This window comes from Stenella coeruleoalba, assembly GCF_951394435.1.
Source record: "Stenella coeruleoalba genome assembly, chromosome: 16".
Lineage (NCBI taxonomy): Eukaryota > Metazoa > Chordata > Mammalia > Artiodactyla > Delphinidae > Stenella > Stenella coeruleoalba.
In genome coordinates, this window is record NC_137162.1 from 15,163,238 (window position 1) to 15,182,805 (window position 19,568).

The 19,568-nt window shown below is 32.4% G+C and overlaps 1 protein-coding gene across 8 annotated transcripts in view; it reads right to left on the bottom strand.

The window, feature by feature from the left end:
• The window catches only part of ATRNL1 (attractin like 1), a 696,391-nt gene that overhangs the window by 551,782 nt on the left and 125,041 nt on the right, over window positions 1–19,568 (bottom strand). For all 8 annotated transcript variants that reach the window (XR_013824301.1, XR_013824302.1, XR_013824303.1 and 5 more), the window contains exons 11-15: window positions 14,732–14,816; window positions 13,220–13,428; window positions 12,068–12,186; window positions 7,470–7,602; window positions 3,409–3,590 (exon numbers count right to left, since the gene is read on the bottom strand). Coding sequence is in view for 3 of the 8 variants with exons in the window: in XM_079900307.1 (XP_079756433.1) it covers window positions 3,409–3,590; window positions 7,470–7,602; window positions 12,068–12,186; window positions 13,220–13,428; window positions 14,732–14,816 (728 nt within the window). In the remaining 5 variants the exon portion in view is untranslated. The remainder of the gene's footprint in view (window positions 1–3,408; window positions 3,591–7,469; window positions 7,603–12,067; window positions 12,187–13,219; window positions 13,429–14,731; window positions 14,817–19,568) is intronic.

Sequence of the window (19,568 nt, forward strand, 5' to 3'; positions counted from 1 at the left end):
ATGTTGTATGCTCCATATGACTAAAAATAAAACTTTACAAATAACACCCTGTCAATATTTTCTAAAATATTTTTTAAAAATCAACAGATCTCTCCTAGATGACACCACTTGCATCTTATCCTCAACCATAAGGCTGGTAGCTCTCAAACAAGGCAAATTAAGAGAAAAAACAGAGGCACTTCTCTGACCTCCTTACAAATATCTTCATGCGCTGGCCAATTCAAAGTCCTGCAATAATTAACTACAGCATTACTCTAGGAAACTCCTTAAGTCCACGTTACTGGTCAGGTATCCATCCTCTACCTTCATACATCACCCTGCGTGCATCTATCATTGCAATTATCACACTTTGGTATAACTGTGTTTGTATTTCTCCCCCATAAGCTCTTTAACAACAGTGATTGTTTTTGATCTCTGTATTCTCAGCAAGCAGTAGACTGCCAAGTACAATGAAGGTGCTCAATAAATTTGTACTAAATGAATGAAGATTAGCCCATCCTTCCCAGAAATACAGCTTCAGTTCACACAAAAATGATTTTACAGATCAATTTTTCATACAAATTTAATTATTATAGTTTTTCTTTTCCCCATTAATATCAAGCATATAACAAATGTTTGACAGCCAAGTATCACAATGTGATATCCACGTAAAACTTTTGAATATTTATAAAAACTGGAGGTATAATAAATTTATCAATTTTATTAATGGGGGAGGGCTTTGACTCTACAGATATAAAATGGCATTAGAAATTAAATTATCTGTATCAATACTCATGAGAAATACACACACTAATACCACCACAAAAATTATGGCAGGCAATAGTAATGAACTGAATGTTCATACAAACATTTCAAAAGAGTTGTTTAAGTCCCTCTAATTTTTTAACATTTATACAAAACTGTTCTTATATCACTTTTTAAAAATCAGATGCTTGTTCCCCTGTTGTTAGCAAAAGGAAAATCAGTAACATATATTCCTATTCTTTAGCATAAATCAGAAATGATCTTAAGAAGGAAAAGGTCCTAGTATAATTAGTGGGGGTGGGTGGAGGAAGGCTTTGTAAAGTGGAAAAATTAAAACACTATTCTGGGGCAAATATTTTTCTACAGTCAATATCAATATTATTAACTATTCATCAAATAAATTCATTTAGTTACTTAAGAATTCATTATCTAATTAACGATTCTTGGAAATAGTAGTTACAGCAGTAATGGAAACAGACATACAAAAATAATCTTTAAAATGCAAACAATAATAATGATAACTTTGGTAAACACTAAGAAATAAAATGTATCTATGCTCTTTGCATACAATACCTCATTTATTTTTCACAATAAACATATAAGGTAGCTATGATTACTATATCCCAGTTTACAGATGAGGAACATAAACTGAGGAGGCTAACTTGCTACTAAGCTGTGGAGGTAAGCAGTATGTCCACACTGCATGCTCTCCATCATTTTGATACGCTGTCCTCGATGCTGCTTAAAAATCAGCTATACCAAGGAAGTATTACTTAACTGTTTCAATAGCAAGCAATTGGTAATCTTTGCTCTGAAAAGTTTTCAAGCCAAAACCATATCCACTGCACTGCAGAGTGGAGTTCTGTAGCACCAACAGACCCTTGTCCAATAAAAGCCATAACCTAAGGTCAAAAAAAGTCATTGAGATCTAATATAGTTTTCAAAGAATTGTTGAATTATAGCCGTATCTCCATTATTTGTAGAAATCATGCCACTTTGTGGATTATTTACCACAGGGTGTCTATGTGTGTGTGTGTGTATCTTAAACATTGGCCAAATCTTGTACACACCTCAGATCTGAGGTATTTATTATTGTTTAGCTTTATCACTTACCTGATCTATATTGAGCTCTAATTTTATTTTGACACAAAATACAAAAATCTTCAATGATGCTATGACAGTTTATATTATCTTAGTATATTTCAAGTATGTATATGAACTAAATAAGGTATTTTAAATTAGATTTAGTAAATTATTTCTAAATCTCCTACAACTTAAGAGTTGACTATACTTTTTCTTTTCTTTAATTGACGTATAATTGACATATAACATTATATTATTTTCAGGTATACAAAATAATGATTCAATATTTGTATATATTGTGGAATGATCACCACATAAATCTACTTAACATCTGTCACCATACACAGTTTCCTTGTGATGAGGATTTTTAAGATCCACTCTCCTAGCACGTTTCAAATACATAATACAGTATTATTACCTATAGTCACCATGCCATGAATTGCAGCCCCATGGCTTGTTTATTTTATAACTGTAAGTCTGTACCTTTTGACCCCCTTCACCCATTTAGCCCACCCTCCACCCTTGCCTCTGACAACTACCAATCTGTTCTTTGTATCTTTGAGCTTGGTTTTTTGTTTTTTCATGTGTATTCTTGTTTCTTTGTTTTAAATTCAACACAGAAGTGAGATCACAGGGTACTGAAATCTTGCCATTTGCAACAACACGGATGGCTCTTGAGGGCATTATGCTAAGTGAAATGAGTCAGAGAGAGAAAGAAAATGATCTCACTTACATGTGGAACCTAAAAAAAACATCCAAAAACAATATATATCACAATATTACAAATATAAAATCATTATGTTGTCTACCTGAAACAACACATCAAATATACCTCAATTTTTAAAAATGTCCTCAAGACATTTCAAGTAAGTATCTAAATAAGATATTTCAAAACAATATTTAGTAAATTATTTCCAAATCTCCAACTTAATATGTTCTTAAGAGTTGACTGTATTTTAACATCCCAAGAACAGAAAATACTGTGAGTTCCTATTAAAAATTTCTTATAAAACGATATTTGACATTATTTCCAAGGAAATATTCCATTTTCTATGGACCAACTCTCTAGGAAATTGAAACTGTTCCCAAATGCTGTATGTTCCAAATCTCCCATGTACTTTAAAAATCAGTTTAAGTCCTGCTAACTATTTGTATATTATTTCAAGCAAATCTATACCTAGGAAAATAGTATAATTCAAAAACTTAACCCACAGAACACACACACAAAGATACATATATACAAATATAGCCAATGTGTTGGTCTAGTGTTCTAATTATAAGGGACATCCCAAAATTATTACACTACAAAACAAATTCTTAAATTATATGCACAAGTTTTAAAGTATATTTAAAGGATCATATGAGATGTCTTCTTGGTAAGATAATGCAATGGTTTACTGAGCAAAACATGAGATGAGTAATTTAGAAAACTTTATTACCAAAGAAATCAGTTCTACACTTTTACTTCGACGATTTAGTAAAAATAATGTATTAAAAAACAAAAAGAGGCTGAAGGAACCATTGCCAATGGTTACAGGATTATCAGCATATTTCCATAATAAAAACAAGTATAGTTGTTACCTGTTGCGTATACTTCTGTATTTCATCCAGTACAAATTCTACTTCTTTCGAGGTTGTTAATGAAGCAAGATTTCCACTAAGATTATAGCAATAAAGTTTTGCATTGTCATAGTTTTCTCTACTGGAATTAATTCTAAGACAAGCATCCCCGATATGATTCCATCCTTCTCCACAAAGATGAGCTAGTCAAAAAAAAAATTATATCTTATTTTTAGATTACCAAAAGCATGTGTATTTTTCAATTATTTTAGAATTCTAAATACAACTTCGGTATTTGTTTAAATAATTTTAACAATAAAAATTTAAATATATCACTATAACATACCAAACTAAATGTGTCTAGTAGTTTGATGAAGAATAAGAAGATCCTAATTTTTTCTTTAATTCTTAAACATAAGAAAAGCTATGGCTCTATAACATCTGTTAAACTGTGTTGACTGTTAGGCTTTCTGTGTAAACCTAGTGTACTGGCATATGGTTTCTCAGCAAGTAAAATCACTACTGCACTTATGTCCCAAAGTGCAATTTATATAATACAAGATCACTTTAATAGAAAAATAACCAGCACATAACAAAAGCAATTTCAAAGTTATCCTACAAGTGTAGCTAATTGTCCTCTAAATCTAATTTCCATAGCCCAGGTGTACGATTTTGATATAAGCTTGGTTCTTTGATTCTTTAATTATAACTGTGGGGCGAGACGTCTCATTTCATTTACGTATAGTAAAGAAGCTATAAGCTTTGCTTTCTAGTATTTATTTTTACACAGTCATTCAGGTCTTTCGAAAGTTTAAACATACCATTCAGTAACAGTGGTTTATCCTTAGGGTCCAAATTGAACTTAAAACAGTGCCTATTTTCTAAAACATGGATTTATAAATACAATATAAAGTTATGCTCTAGTGTGCATTAATTAACATTGCAGTGTTTTATTAACACACCGATCTATGAAGTTTCACTACATTTTAGTTTCCACATCACTAAATATATCAGTGCCTCTTGCCCTTTCAGCCTTGGACGCATTAATACAATCTTTATGGAATTATTATAAAGCAGCAATTCTCAAATATTCTGGTCTCAAGACCCCTTTAACTCTTAAAAATTGAGAACTCCACATATTTTTTCCCTTATGCATTTTATATCTATTGGGTTTGATCATATTAAAAATAAAAACTGATCTTTTAAAAATATACTTATTCATTTAAAATTTAAATTTTTATTACAAACACATTTCTCCAGTTTCTGGGATGTCTTGTCCCTTTATGCTATTATAGGCTTGAAGAAGATGTACCATCAAATTTTCTCCTTAGGAGCAGTTCAAATCAGGTCCCTGGCATCAAAAAATTGACATGGGTTGATAAATAAATAGGGCATGGATAGGCACAGAGATCAGGAATAAAGCAGAGGAAAATGTGCATCATAGAATCTAGGGTGAGGGTATTGGGTATCCTCTCTACAATTTTCTCAGTTTTTCTATGTTTGAAATTTTTCATAATAAAATGTTGGGGAAAAATATAACAACTTAAAATAAATAGCATATTTAATTTTTTAATTATAGTCTCCAAAAACCAAAATAGTGAAAAGTGTGGCATTGTTTTATAAATATTTTTGCAAATCTCTTTAGTATTGGTTTAATATAACTGTATTCTCGTATCTGCATCTACATTCAATCTATTGGAATCACGTATTATGTACCCTTTGGAAAACTATTTACATAGCAAACCTATAACAGAATGAGAATCACAAAAGCAAATAATATCTTAGTATTACAGGGTACTCTGGTTCTTTAATAACTGCTGTCCTGTTAAACTAAGTAATGAGAATAACACACGGTGCTTGGAACACAGTAACCCCTCAATAAATTGGAGTCATTTAATAAGACTTTCAAACACGTCTGTTTTCATTTTCAGGCTACACATATAGCAATCTTCCTTGTCTTCTGAAATCTAAAGTACCAAATCACTTTAAGGAAAGAGTGCAAAAGTTTTGGTTAAACTTCGGCTGTTTCTTTCCTTACTAAATCAAGGAAGGATTTACATTAGTTTTGCCTGTCGCTTTTTTTTTTATAAGATCAAAAATACCTGGTTGATAAGTCATACAAATGCAAACAATGCATGGGCCTTTGAGGCTAAACTAAATTATAGCACTGACCCAAATGCTTTGATGTTTTAGGCTTCCATAGTATTGAGCATTAACTCAGCTTTAGAGTTAAAAGGATAGCAGTTAATTTTTTCAATAAGTTTAGTTAGACAAATTCAAATTGCCAATTTTATATGAGATCAATGGGAAAAATGCAATTCACAAATTTTCATGGAAAAGTGCAACTACTATACAGACTGGGCCCTCCATTTAGAGCATTTACTTCCTTGAGACAAGCTGAATGGAAACCAAACTATATATATACCAAGCTGGTTCTTAGTAAATATGAACACAGGACAAGGTAAGTTAGTACATAATAAAATATTTTATTCTATTTATTATTCTCCAAAATAATAGCCTGGTCAAGTAGAACCCTTATACCAAACCAAAATATTTTCCCAAGCAATGAATAGATGGGTACTACCAAATAAAACTTCATTATTATTTTTCCAAATTTCCACTGGTAATCTAATTCCCTTCTTATTGAGTAATATTCCTTTAAACATATATATATTCCTTCAGTCAAATCTTATTTTAGTCTAGCATTTTCTTTGTCTTTTTAAAGAGACTTTATAAGTATTTCTTCTGATCTACATGTTATTTTTAGATTTTAACACTTAGAAATCATTACTTTCAAGTTTAGTGTCATATCACTAATGCTTCTCAAATCCTGCCTACTGCATTAATATTCTCTAATTTACTCAAAGTGAATACACATGCATATATCACTATTTAAAAGCTTCAAAAGTCAGCACATAGAGAAAATTCCAAAACCTCAATCGTACTTTTAAAGGCAATCTAATTTTTATTTTCTTACATGAACTTATATAAGAAAGACTTAAATCCTGTGATGGAATTTTCCAACACTTTCTAGAACTACATAGGTTCAGAAAATTTTTCTATGAAAGAATTTTAAAAAAAAAATCATGATATAGAAACAGGCAAAAAACTGAACAGAAATAGAACTCCCAGTTATTAGTCCCCTCTGCCATTTACAAGTCAGGCACTTTGAAGCAAGTCACATAACCAGTGTGTCTCAGTTTATCTGTATAATAAGAAAATGGAACTGGTTAAATATCTATACAAGTTTTCAATTTTCTGCTTTTTTCTTTCATATTTGAAAGAAAGAGTACTTAGGGTCCACTAAGAAGAGTGTTAGCTATAAAAATTAAATTGAAATTTCTTTTTAATGAGTTTTGGGACTTCCCTGGTGGCACAGTTGTTAAGACCCCACACTTCCAATGCAGGCGGCCTGGAAACTAGATCCCATATGCATGCCACAACTAAGAGTTCACATGCCACAACTAAGGAGCTGGCAAGCCGCAACTAAGGAGTACACATGCTGCAACTAAGGAGCTGGCGAGACACAATTAAGGAGCCTGCTTGCCACAACTAAGACCTGGCACAACCTAATTAATTAATTAATTATTTTTTAAAAAATAAATAAAATGAGTTTTGCTCTGGTTTGCAGAACTTAGGTTCTCATTAAATCATATAACAATTACCATAAATGTTTCAATTTGTAACAAAAAAGCAGTCAGTAAAAAACAGTTCCTGAAATTTAAAAAATAAAGGGCACTTAAAAAATAAATCCAATATGCTAAAATGTTAACATTGCTAGATCTGGATACTAGTCTGAATACTTTTTATTTTCTATGTTTTTAAGACATAATTTTTTAATTGAACAGTATTCTGATCAAGTCAATAGCATAATAAATACAAGAAACCTTGAACATCTGAAAAGAATTAGAAATGAACATACAAACTTTTCTTGTAGAAACACTGCTATCATTACTCCAATATTATTGTTTATTTGCTACTGATTTAATTTTAGAAAATGGAATATTCTTACTAAACGTTCTTTACTATAATGGCATTCATCTGTGGACTATAAAACTCATTTACCCAATTGAAATCTTTACCTGGTAAAGCCTGGCACTCCTGTTGTCTCTGATCCCACTGGCAATTCAAGTTTAGTGAACAGCTTTTACAGCTGGTAAGTTTGTTACAAATCTGCTCATTTCTCACATGACATTTGGTATAGTTTTTCACAGACTAGAAAATTAAAAGATAAAGCATGTTATTTTTCACCTTTGTACAGCAATGACTCTTAAACTTCAGTGTACATATAAGTCACCTGGTGAGCTTTACAATACAGATTTCTAACACCAAATCCAATTGTACTGAATCAGAATTTCTCTTACTCATTTCTTTATTTAAACAAAGTTCTTCGAATTAGAATGTGTGCTTACTGGAAAAATGTGCAAATTACACAATTTGAAACAGAAACCATGTAATGAAAACCTATTCTATTGAATCTGATAACAGGTTTCCAATTCAATAAATAAAGCCAATGCACAAAGTCATTTCTCTCTGATCACATGAAAGAATTCTAGTCATAATAAAACTATCATACAGATACTTGGGAATGAAGTAGAAATGATGAGTAGAAAAACTTAAAGAGATGTTTTATCAAAATCCAATAAAATTTAAAAAGATAAATTATTTTCTCAATAACTCAAACTAATTTTACTTCCACAGACATTAAATAATGGTTTTGGTTAATTGATGTTTCTCCTGTATGTATCTGTCACATTTCCATAATGTAGGTTGAAAAGAACCTGCAAAAGTTACATTTTGATCAGTCCTATTATACAACTATCATATTTCAACTAATTCCAGCTCTAAGAGGTTAAAGGTTAAAAAAGAAAAAAAAGGCAACATAGAAACTTTGGTGTGAGTTCCCTGCACATACCAAGTTTCAATATTTCACATAATATTTTTAGCATCTATGATAATGAAAATCAAATTCTAAAATTTTGGGCTCAACTCTTCCTGTTACTCTTTTTTGAGAAAAAAACAAAAAGGAAAAAACACATGCTGCACCCTGAGGCCCCTTTTATTTCAGTAAGCAGACATACTTACCTCAGGCTTTCTCATGTAAGGGTGTTAAATAGTTCTCTTCAACCAAAAAACTTAACAGTTAAAATTTGCTTATAACTCGCCCATATATAAAAATGGTTGAAGCAATTTTTATCCTCTTAGATATATACTTTAAAATGTCACCCATCAAATATTTATTTATAAACTACTATACTTTCCAACATAAAATACATTGCGGTCACCTCCATTTCAAAGATGTTAATTTCTTTAGAGCAAATTGCATATACTATAAGGTCACAGATTAAAAGTACATTGATAGGGGCTTCCCTGGTGGTGCAGTGGTTGAGAGTCCGCCTGCCGATGCAGGGGACATGGGTTCGTGCCCTGGTCCGGGAAGATCCCACATGCCGCGGAGCGGCTGGGCCCGTGAGCCATGGCCGCTGAGCCTGCGCGTCCGGAGCCTGTGCTCCACAACCGGAGAGGCCACAACAGTGAGAGGCCCACGTACCACAAAAAAAAAAAAAAGAAAAGAAAAAAAGTACATAGATACTAATGTTTATCTTACTCATCCTAAAATAATCGCAGAAGAAATATTTTTTTAAAACCCAAATTACATTGCAACTCTTATTCAACCATCACGTTTTCATTAAGAACATATAAATTTTCTTAATGTTGTTTTTCTGATTCATAGCTTTTTGTTCTCATATAGTATATAAATCTTAGTATTATTCTATACAATTATTATAGTTCCAAACATCTGTTAACTAAAAATAAATTTACTTGAATCATCTGATAAATAAAATAACCTATAAAAAAGACAAGAGAATGGCTAAACAACATGTTAGAATAAGAGAAAGAGTAACAGCTTAATGCCAATCTTTAGAATAACAATGGTAACATCAGAGTCACCATCCAAATAACTCAACTGCTCTTCATTAAGAACGGTGTAATTGGGACTTCCCTGGTGGCGTAGTGGTTAAGAATCCGCCTGCCAATGCAGGGGACACAGGTTCAAGCCCTGGTCCAGAAGATCCCACATGCCACGGAGCAACTAAGCCCGTGCACCACAACTACCGAGCCTGCACTCTTAGCCCGTGAGCCACAACTAATAAGCCTGCATGCCACAACTACTGAAGCCCGTGCACCCAGAGCCCGTGCTCTGCAACAAGAGAAGCCACTGCAATGAGAAGCACACACAGCACAACAAAGAGTAGCCACTGCTCGCCGCAACTAGAGAAAGCCTGCGCACAGCAACGAAGACCCACTGCAGCCAAAAATAAATTTATTTAAAAAAAAAAGAACAGTATAATCATTTATTGATACTGAAACAGTACAAAAGATGAAATTATATTTCAGTCACACACAGGGCCAATTTATTCAATGATGGAAGAAAGCTGACTGTTACTTTGAAACATGGCTGGCATTTTTTGGCCTAATGAACCAGATGTACATTAATAAACAGACTGTGAAGCATAACCATTACTCTACTCATCTTCATCCTACTATATTTAGATGTAAATTTAAAATGAAAATCTGTAAGAAGTAAGGTTATTGGAGCTATTAGAGCACAAAATATGCAACTTGCAGTAACTATGACTAAATAATGAAATAGAATCTCAGTGGACATCATTTACACTAAAATCTCATAGACCTTTCTGTATCCATTAGCATTTGGTTTAGCTTAATCATCAGACATTCTGATAAAACCATCCAAAAGACATATTACATCAAAGTCTAAATTACAAGTGAGTACCATCTGCTCACTTATACTATCTCACCCAGTACTTTCCTTGTTAACACATCATTATCAAAAATAACTCTAAAGCAAAAGGCCACTTTTAAAAATGAACACTTGATAACAATTTGCATAATACAATTTTTGAGATATGTGTATTTTCATATAGTGTAAATGTCTAAACACAAATTAACTCAGTTACCGAACAAATTTTTAAGTAAAATCTGCTTGCAATTTTTATCTAATAACGTTCTCCATTTTAGTCCCTTATTCCTATACTTTATTTTACTTACCTCCTACTTCCACATTATTCACTAATGTAACTCCCATTAGATGAATATTATGCAAGTATAAAAAATAATTCAAATTTTCAAAGTGAGTCATGTCATATTAACATTAAAACTCAAATAAAATTGAGGTATCTATTATCATTACAGCAATTCATATCACTGAAAAGTATACACCAACACAGTATGTATGAAAACAAAAGGGTTCAATCTGATTAGTCAATAATTCAATATTTTCCTTCATTTTAAGTTTTAAATATTATTTTAGAATAGAATCATACAACTAAGTATTTTGAAATATGACTGGTTACTAAAGAAAAATTTTAGATGATAAAATAAAAACTTATTACTTAGTTTTCAAATTCCCTTTTCTTTACCTTTTACTTCTGCCTGGTATCTTGAAAAACAAGTGGATAGTTTTCTTGATTAATAAAAATTCAGAAAAATAAAAAATAATATGTATTTAGTTGAAAATCTGTCTGTACACTATTTAGTTATTTAAGCTATACTCCAATAAGAGAATCTTTAACCCTACTAAACATAATTGTTAATACTTTAAAAATTTTTTTCCTTCAACTTGTTGACATCCTCTAAAAAATATGGGACATTTTGATGCTACCCACTTAAAAGGTTAATTTTTGCTGCTCTTAATCCATTTTAATCTATCATCAATACTAATTTTATTATTTTTTCAATACTCTTATCTATAATAGGGTTCTCAACCTCATCACTAGTGAAATTTTGAGCCAGACAATTATTTTTTGTGGGAGGGCTGTTCATTCATTGTAGGATGTTTAGCAGCATCCCTGGCTTTCTCCACAGTAGATGCCAGTAGCAGCCCCATAGTTGTGACAACCCAAAAAATACGCATTGCCAAACGTCCCTCCGGGGGACAATATTGCCTCAGAGAACCAGAGATCTAAAGACAGATAAAAGGAAAACTACCACTGTCAATACTTCAGATTAAACTCGCACACAAAGTGTATAAACAAAACCTAAACCACACCACTGTTAATGCATGTCTGACAAGAATCTCACGGAAATGACTTATATAATATAATCCTTATATAATCCTATTTTCATCAGCACAGAAGACAATGTTTATAGCTACAGTCTTTTCTTAAAAACAATTTTTGAAAGGATTTTCCCAACCTTATTTATGAAAAGAAGTAAAAGTTTCCAGATTCAAAATGGAATCTAGACTGACAAATATGAGCAAGGAGCTACAGGCTGAATTTACAACATACCAGGAAGTAGGTGATTTCCTACATACTTTCTAAATCTCTTTTTTTTTTTGAAGTATAGTTGGTTTACCATATTGAATTAGCTTCAGGTGTGCAACATAGTGATTCAACATTTTTAAAGATTATATACTCCATTTAACATTCTTACAAACCAATGGCTATAACTCCCTGCGCTGGACAATATATCCTTGTTGCTTATCAATTTTATACATAGTAGTTTGTATCTCTTAATCTCATACCCCTATTTCACCCTTCCCCCTTCTAAATATCTTGATAAGGAAAGTGCTATTTTGTACAGTGGTACTAAATGGTAAGCTAACGATTATGAAGTAGCATGTTAGCTACAACATCATTTACCCATAAATACTAACCATACTGCAGTTACTGTTTGATGAAATGCATTTCTTGTCATCGCACCACTGGCACCCATTTGTATTGGCAGTACAGCTGGCACAATCTGCATATCTGTAACATCTGTCATCAGAAGCAGCTGTGATACAAATGAGAGAACATATCAGGATGAAAAAGAAAATGTCACACGTCTTAATTCACATATTTTTAACATCTGTTAAGAATCACTAAGACATTTTTAAACCATAAATATAACCATCAATATCAAAATAAATTCTTCAATATGAACTCAATTTTGTAATTTAATTATATTTAAAGGGATTTAGATACCTCCTAGACTCATCTTTATTCAGTCTACCAGGATCCTACAGCCATTTAAAATTTACACATTAAAATAATTAATTAATTAATTAATTAAAATTTACACATTATGGAGGGAGAAAAAGATTTAGAGGTATTTTACTAAACAAAATGTATTACTATATATCTAAAAGAAAACATTATAACAAATACTCATTCCTTATTATTCTTCATAAAGATATTTAGAGACATGACTTATTATAGATTAGCAAAACTTGATTTGTTAATTGTAGCACCAAAAATGTATAAGAGCCCCACTCATTTAAAGAAAGTTGAACAATTTTTATCCAAATCATTCCTTATAAATAAATATTTATTAGTAATTATTCATAAGTTTGATTTATTTATTCAATATTTTATAAGAAATATTAAATTATAACAAAACTCATCAAAATTCTAGAAAATTTTTAACTTTATGGTCTGCCTTGGCAATAATTCAGAAAGAAAAAAATTACCAAATGCAGAATAAATTACTTCTTTTTTTTCTTTGAAGGATACAGTATATCTTAGGGTGTATTTGAAAGCATTTTTTACTTACATATGAAAATAATTCATATATATGGCCATGTTACATATACAAATTGATATATAAATATTACATACAGAATTCAAAAAAGAAAACTAAAAATAGCTAATAAAGATATTAAATTACTAATCACTGCTAAATTCAAACATTAGAATTCCTAATTACAGAATCTGAGTTTTTAATTTCTGAAAGCTACTAAGGTAATTCTTACAAGCAGAATGCATTTCCATTTCTAGCCAAATAAAGAAGCTTTGTTCCAAATATAAGAAAGAAAAAAAATGTTTACCTGTTTTCAGAGGGCACTTTGCTCTAAGAATATTATTAGTATTCCCAGACTCCCAAGATTCACAGTGATTTTTATTCCAAATACATTTTATCCCTGGACCAGCATTTTTACAAAGTTCTTCATCTCTGAAAGCCTTGCAATTTGGAGGCTTGTATACAAGTATATCATTAAGGAGTACACTAGAAAATCCTCCAAATATATACATGGACCTATTAGAGACAAAATAAGAATCTTAAAGGAACAATATTAAGAAAAGTCTCTGTCTAATGTGTTAGTTTTAAAAATAAATTTAAATACACATTTTACATTATCTTATCTAGTTAGGAAACAATTTTTTAGAAATATATAGTAGCTGTATATACTATAATAAGATACACTTTAGACAATAAGATATACTTTAGAATTGCTATATAGAATTATAATTTTTGAATACAAAGAATTTAGAAATTAGATATAGAGTTCTTCATATAGTGTTTTACTATCCTCTTGTAAAATAAAAAGACCAAGAGTAAAATTATCAAAAAGATTTTCAAAGTTTCAATTTGAAAAGCCCAGATGATTACTGAATTAATTAATACTACCAATGCCAAAAAATTTGACATGCCCTCAAAACAGCCTAATTTTTGTTTCTAAAAATATTATTAACACAATAAATGGAAAAGATCAGAAAATGCTTCAAGAATATCTTTTATTATTTAAAAAAAGAAAATAAAAATCAACCAAATGCAGTTTTCAACAGAGAAGCCTAGAGGTTTTATGTTTACACTCTGAATTTCTTTTATTTCAGTTTCAAAAGCTAACTGATATCAGTTACACAGCTTCATTACGATTAAGTTCTGACTACTTTTAGTATTATATTGGAGAATTTTTACATAATTAGAATAAGGTAGTAATAAAATGAACTTATGAAAAATGTCATGAATTACAAATGTTAAGCTAATGAATGATCTAGCATATTGTTTACTGTCACAAGCCCACATTAACGAACTTTTGCTATAGAAATAGCAAAATCATAATAACTTAAAGGATGAAGGTAACTTAATGATCATCCAGTCCAAATTCCCAGTGGATAGAACAGTCTTAAAGGCCAGAGAGGTTAAGAGATTTGTCAAAAGTCACACATTCAGTTACGACAGAACCAAAATGAGAATCTAATTCTTCTCACTTCCCTTGCTCTCCTCAGAAGAAATATGTGGCTAGCCTTTCTATCACTTCAGACTGATCTTTTTTAAGGAAGTCATTCATGATCTGATCTCTGGAAAAAGGAAAGAAGGCAGGATGACTTTTTAAAAGAGTATCTGAAGTTCTATCTCAGCACCTTTCCTTTGATACTCCCCTGCCCCTTAAATAAATTTAAACAAAAAAGAAATGAAGGATATGGTTAATGAAGCAAAATTCATTCCACGGTATTACAGGGATATAGAAAATCCAATCCATTAAGTACAAACAATAATTTTTCTAAAGAATAACAAAATATGTGGGTAGTATAACTGATAAATGTGCTTCTTTTACCCATTAATGACAACTGCAGAGTGTCCAAATCTGTTGACATCTCTATGAAGGTTTGGTTTTGGTAATATTTTCCATTCATCACAAGCTAGGAAAATGAAAACAGCAAAACAAAAAGTGAAAAAAAAGAACTATTTAGGACAAATATAAAATAATCATTGGCCAAATAAAGATACAATACTTAAAATTAGGAAGCCTTTCATTAATTTTCCATGCCTACAATTTAGTATCATTACTCAACTAGCATTATTCCTTAGATAAAAATAACTTCTGCCGAAAATTATCACAAATAATTTTACATGTATGAGAATAAAGGAAATCAAAGGAAAAAAATTAGATGAACTTTACATTGGAGGATAATTTCAATGACATATTTTATTAAATAAACCAAGAATCATATAGTAAAATTCATTAATGTCAATACTGGGCAAACCCATCAGAAAGTTAAATCACGAAATCAAATTTTACATGCATGCATGCAAAATTAAATGGAATATATAATACTCAATGAAAGAATGCCTAAAAATGGAATCATCAAAATAAAATATTTAAATCAGTTTAATGATTCGATATTTCAAAGGAATAGTTTTCATTTTATGTAAAGGAGAAGAGCTTTAGTTGCAAAAAATAGAAAAAAATGAAAAAAAGAAACCTAAATAATTCATGAGCTACATAAAGACTATGGAAAGAAAAATGATTAAAGAAAACTGTTCATCATTTAAATATAGCCTCAGAATTGACACATGTATTAATAGAGATTTTGAGATGTCAAATAATTCAGTATTCAGTGACTAGAAACGTTCTCAGGACAGTGTTTTAGATTTTATCCTCTTAGACATGGCATATCTAAAAGCAGGCCTTGGTATTTAATACAAGCACATAGATGGAACAAGGTTGAAAACAAATTTATTTCATTTTTTGGTAACTTAGAAGCCCTTTTGAAACAAGAAAATAATCTCAAATACAATTAGTTGTAATGAATTGCTTGTTTTCTTATATAAGCAATCATGCCTATTACACTAGAAATGAAATAATAAATTTGGCTTTAATTCAATATTATTACTAGTAAAGATCAAAGGAATCACAAAAACGAAAACCACAGTTTAGAACATTAAACTGGAAGACTGAGAGCAATAAAATATATCTTGAATTATATCTCCCACTCTCTGTGTATTCTGAGGTTCACAAATCTACCCCAAAAGGGGTATTCCTTAGTTGATATAATCTCTCTCTACAGTTCACAAAGTACATGAACCTATTAACTACTCTCAAAAGAGAGAGTACAAAAGCACAGAAGCCTAACTTTACTAAACCCCGTGTTTTCCCAATGTTTTATCCATAGAAGCACTTTTCACATAACACTTATTAACATTCCAGGAGCCAAGGCTCTGAAGATCACATTTTGAGAACTACTATTAGAAAGGCTTACACATAATATTCATAGTCTACCAATTTTATGCGTTGGAGTTCACTTAAGAAATGTACATTTCTTAAGTGTACATTTATATGCATGCAGTAATATAAAACTTCCAAAGTGCTTTCATCTATATAACTTAAAATAGTCTGTATAAGAATCCAGTAAGATTGATTGAGCCGGTATCACCATATGCCAGAAATGAAAAAGGAGACCTAGGAGAAGTTAAGCAATGTCCTTAAGGCCCATTAGATTACCTTTGTTTTTCTATAAATTATGTTTATGAATGTCTGATGTTATAAAAGTATATTGAATGGATTCTGAAAGATAATTCCCATTTGGAGAGAAGGGGTGACCTGTAAAAGGTACAGACTTTGACAAAGAAAGAGATGAAAATGTTAGAGATAGATAATGAGTTAGGGCAGACAGATTTTAATCATTCCACCAAAACCCAACACACACACACACACACACACACACACACACACACACCCCACATGGCCACTGATTCATAAATTCTACTTCAAGAAGTTCTTTGCCTTTTAATATATGTGGTCGTAGGAGGTGAAGGCTTTATTACTATCTCCAGGACATAACCTTCAATTATACTAAACGTTCAAAAGTAATTACACACAATATTTGTGGTAGATTTTGGTGCTGCTCAACAAATATTCCAGTTGTCATCCTTAAGGCCTAGGCAAAATGATACTCCCACACTCCTTAGAAGTTGGATGTGACAATACGACTTGTTTTAGTCAAGGAAATGCAAGCTAAAGTGATAACTGCATTTCTGGATGGAACCATTTAATTACCAATGAAAGAAAATGCAATTTAGCCTTGGTCCCTAAGTGATAACAGTAAGCAAATCTGCCCTCCCCACCAACACTAGACATGTATCATGGGTGAAAAATAACCTTTTATTGGTGTTAAGAATAAGACCCTGACACATGGGATGGGAACATCCGAGCTGATGCCCTGAAAATCTCCCCCAACTTTGCATTTCCAAATTTTCCTGAATCTTCTGAGATCTTCTGAAATCCTGAATCTTCTGAAATCTTCTGAATCTTCTGGTCTACCCTACTCTACTGAGAGACAGTACTCTACCCTTGCTCTGAACCCAGTGCAGCAGCTTCCTCCAGTAACACCTGTACCCTAGTTCAGAATCTGCTCACACCTTCCCTATTGGCCATTGGGTCTATAACTTGGCTCAGCATAACTCAGCCTGGGACTGCTAAGAAAAGAAAGGGACTATGTCTCAAAGGATCTGTAAGACCTAGATAGCACATACTGGCAGAAGTTGGGGGGAATACACATGGTTCTGGATTCTGAAGGGAGTTTGACCAAAAGCATCAGAACCTTACATTGGATTAGGAAAAAATTATTTATTTATTTAAAAGCACTCTCCAAGGGCTTCCCTGGTGGTGCAGTGGTTGAGAGTCCGCCTGCCGATGCAGGGGACACGGGTTCGTGCCCTGATCCGGGAAGATCCCATATGCCGTGGAGCGGCTAGGTCCGTGAGCCATGGCCGCTGAGCCTGCACGTCCGGAGCCTGTGTTCCACAACGGGAGAGGCCACAACAGTGAGAGGCCTGCGTACCACAAAAAAAAAAAAAAAAAAAAAAAGCACTCTCCAAGATGCAGGATTTAGGATTTATCCCCTTATAAGAACCCTGGGAGATAGTGTGAACTCGCTGTTAAGATGACTCCTATACACAGCAAAGGAAACCATCAACAAAATGGAAAAGTAACCTACTACTGAATGGGAGAAAATATTTGTAAATCATATATCTGATATGGGGTTAATATCCAAAATATATAAAGAAATCACACAACTCAATAGCAAAAATACCCAAACAACAAGATTAAAAAACAGGTAGAGGAATTGAAGAGATATTTTTCCAAAGAAGACACACAAATGGGCAACATGTACATGAAAAGGTACTCAGCATCCCTAACCATCAGGGAAATGCAAATCAAAACCACAATGAGACATCACCTTACACCTCATAGAATGGATATCACCAAAAAGGCCAGAGATGGCAAGTGTTAGCGAAGACATGGAGAAAAGGGAACCCGGGTGCACTGTCAGTGGGAATGTAAATTGGTAAAGCGACTATGGAAAACAATATGGAAGTTCCTCAAAAAACTAAAAATCGAACCGCTATATGATCCACCAATCCCACTTCTGGGTATATACCCAAAGGAAATGTAAACAGGATATCAAAGAGATATCTGCACTCCCATGTTCATTGCAGCATTATTCACAATAGCCAAGATACAGAAACAGCCTAAGTGTCCGGCAATAAATGAATGGATAAAGATGTGGTATATATATACAATGGAATATTATTCAGTCATTTGAAAGAAAGAAATCCTGCTGTTTGTGACAACATGTATGGAGCTTGAGGGTATTATGCTAAAAGAAATAAGCCAGACAGAAAAAGACAAATAATAAATGGTATCACTTACCTGTGAAATCTTAAAAAAAAAAAAAAAAGTCAAACTCATAGAAACACAGAGTAGAAGAGTAGTTTCCAGGTATGGGGGAAATAGGGAGAGGTTGAGGAAAGGGTACAGCTATAAGATGAATAAGGTCTGAGGATCTAATGTATACTTGGTGACAACAGTTGCTAACTCAATATTGTACAACTGAAGTTTGCTGAGTAGAACGTGTTTTCACCAAAAAGAAAAAAGATAAATATATGAGGTGATGATGGATGCGCTAATTAACTAGATGTGGGGGGATCCTTTCACAATGTATATTTATATCAAATCATCAGAATGTACACTTTAAATATCTTACAATTTTATCAATTACACCTCAATAAAGTTGGGGGGAAAAAAGATGACTCCTAGAAACATGGAAAAATACAGTCTAAATTCCAGAATTGTCATAGCAAACACTAAAAGCAGGGGTTAAAAGCCTAGGAAAGTGGTACTGTCACTGTTGGAAAAAGCAGCATGTGGAATATATAGAAAGCCCCTGTGAAATAATCCCAATGCACACCCTACACACCTGCCAAAGGCCACGCCATATGCAGTGGAAGTTTTTATACCTCTAGTCTTGCCATGTTAGTAAGCCCTGGCAGAGATGGAGTGCTTCACAGGTATTATTAAGGGACCATGTGCTCAGAGTTTTCCATCATGATATACTGTATAACATCAGAAAACCCACCAGGTCATTCTACCTACAGCAGGGCCAGAACGTATGTCATTTACTGAAGCCATGAAGAATGGGATGGTGAGAGGGATACTGGCATCACTGAGAAAGCGGTAGCTTTCCTTCAAAGCTGATGGTATGAAAAACTGTAACAGAACTGTGCTCAGTGATGGAGACAATAGGAAAATAGAGGCCAGCTGGTGACACTTAACCATCAGAATCCAATCCAAGTAGAGAGCCATTACTGTAATAAGCAGCAAGATCGAA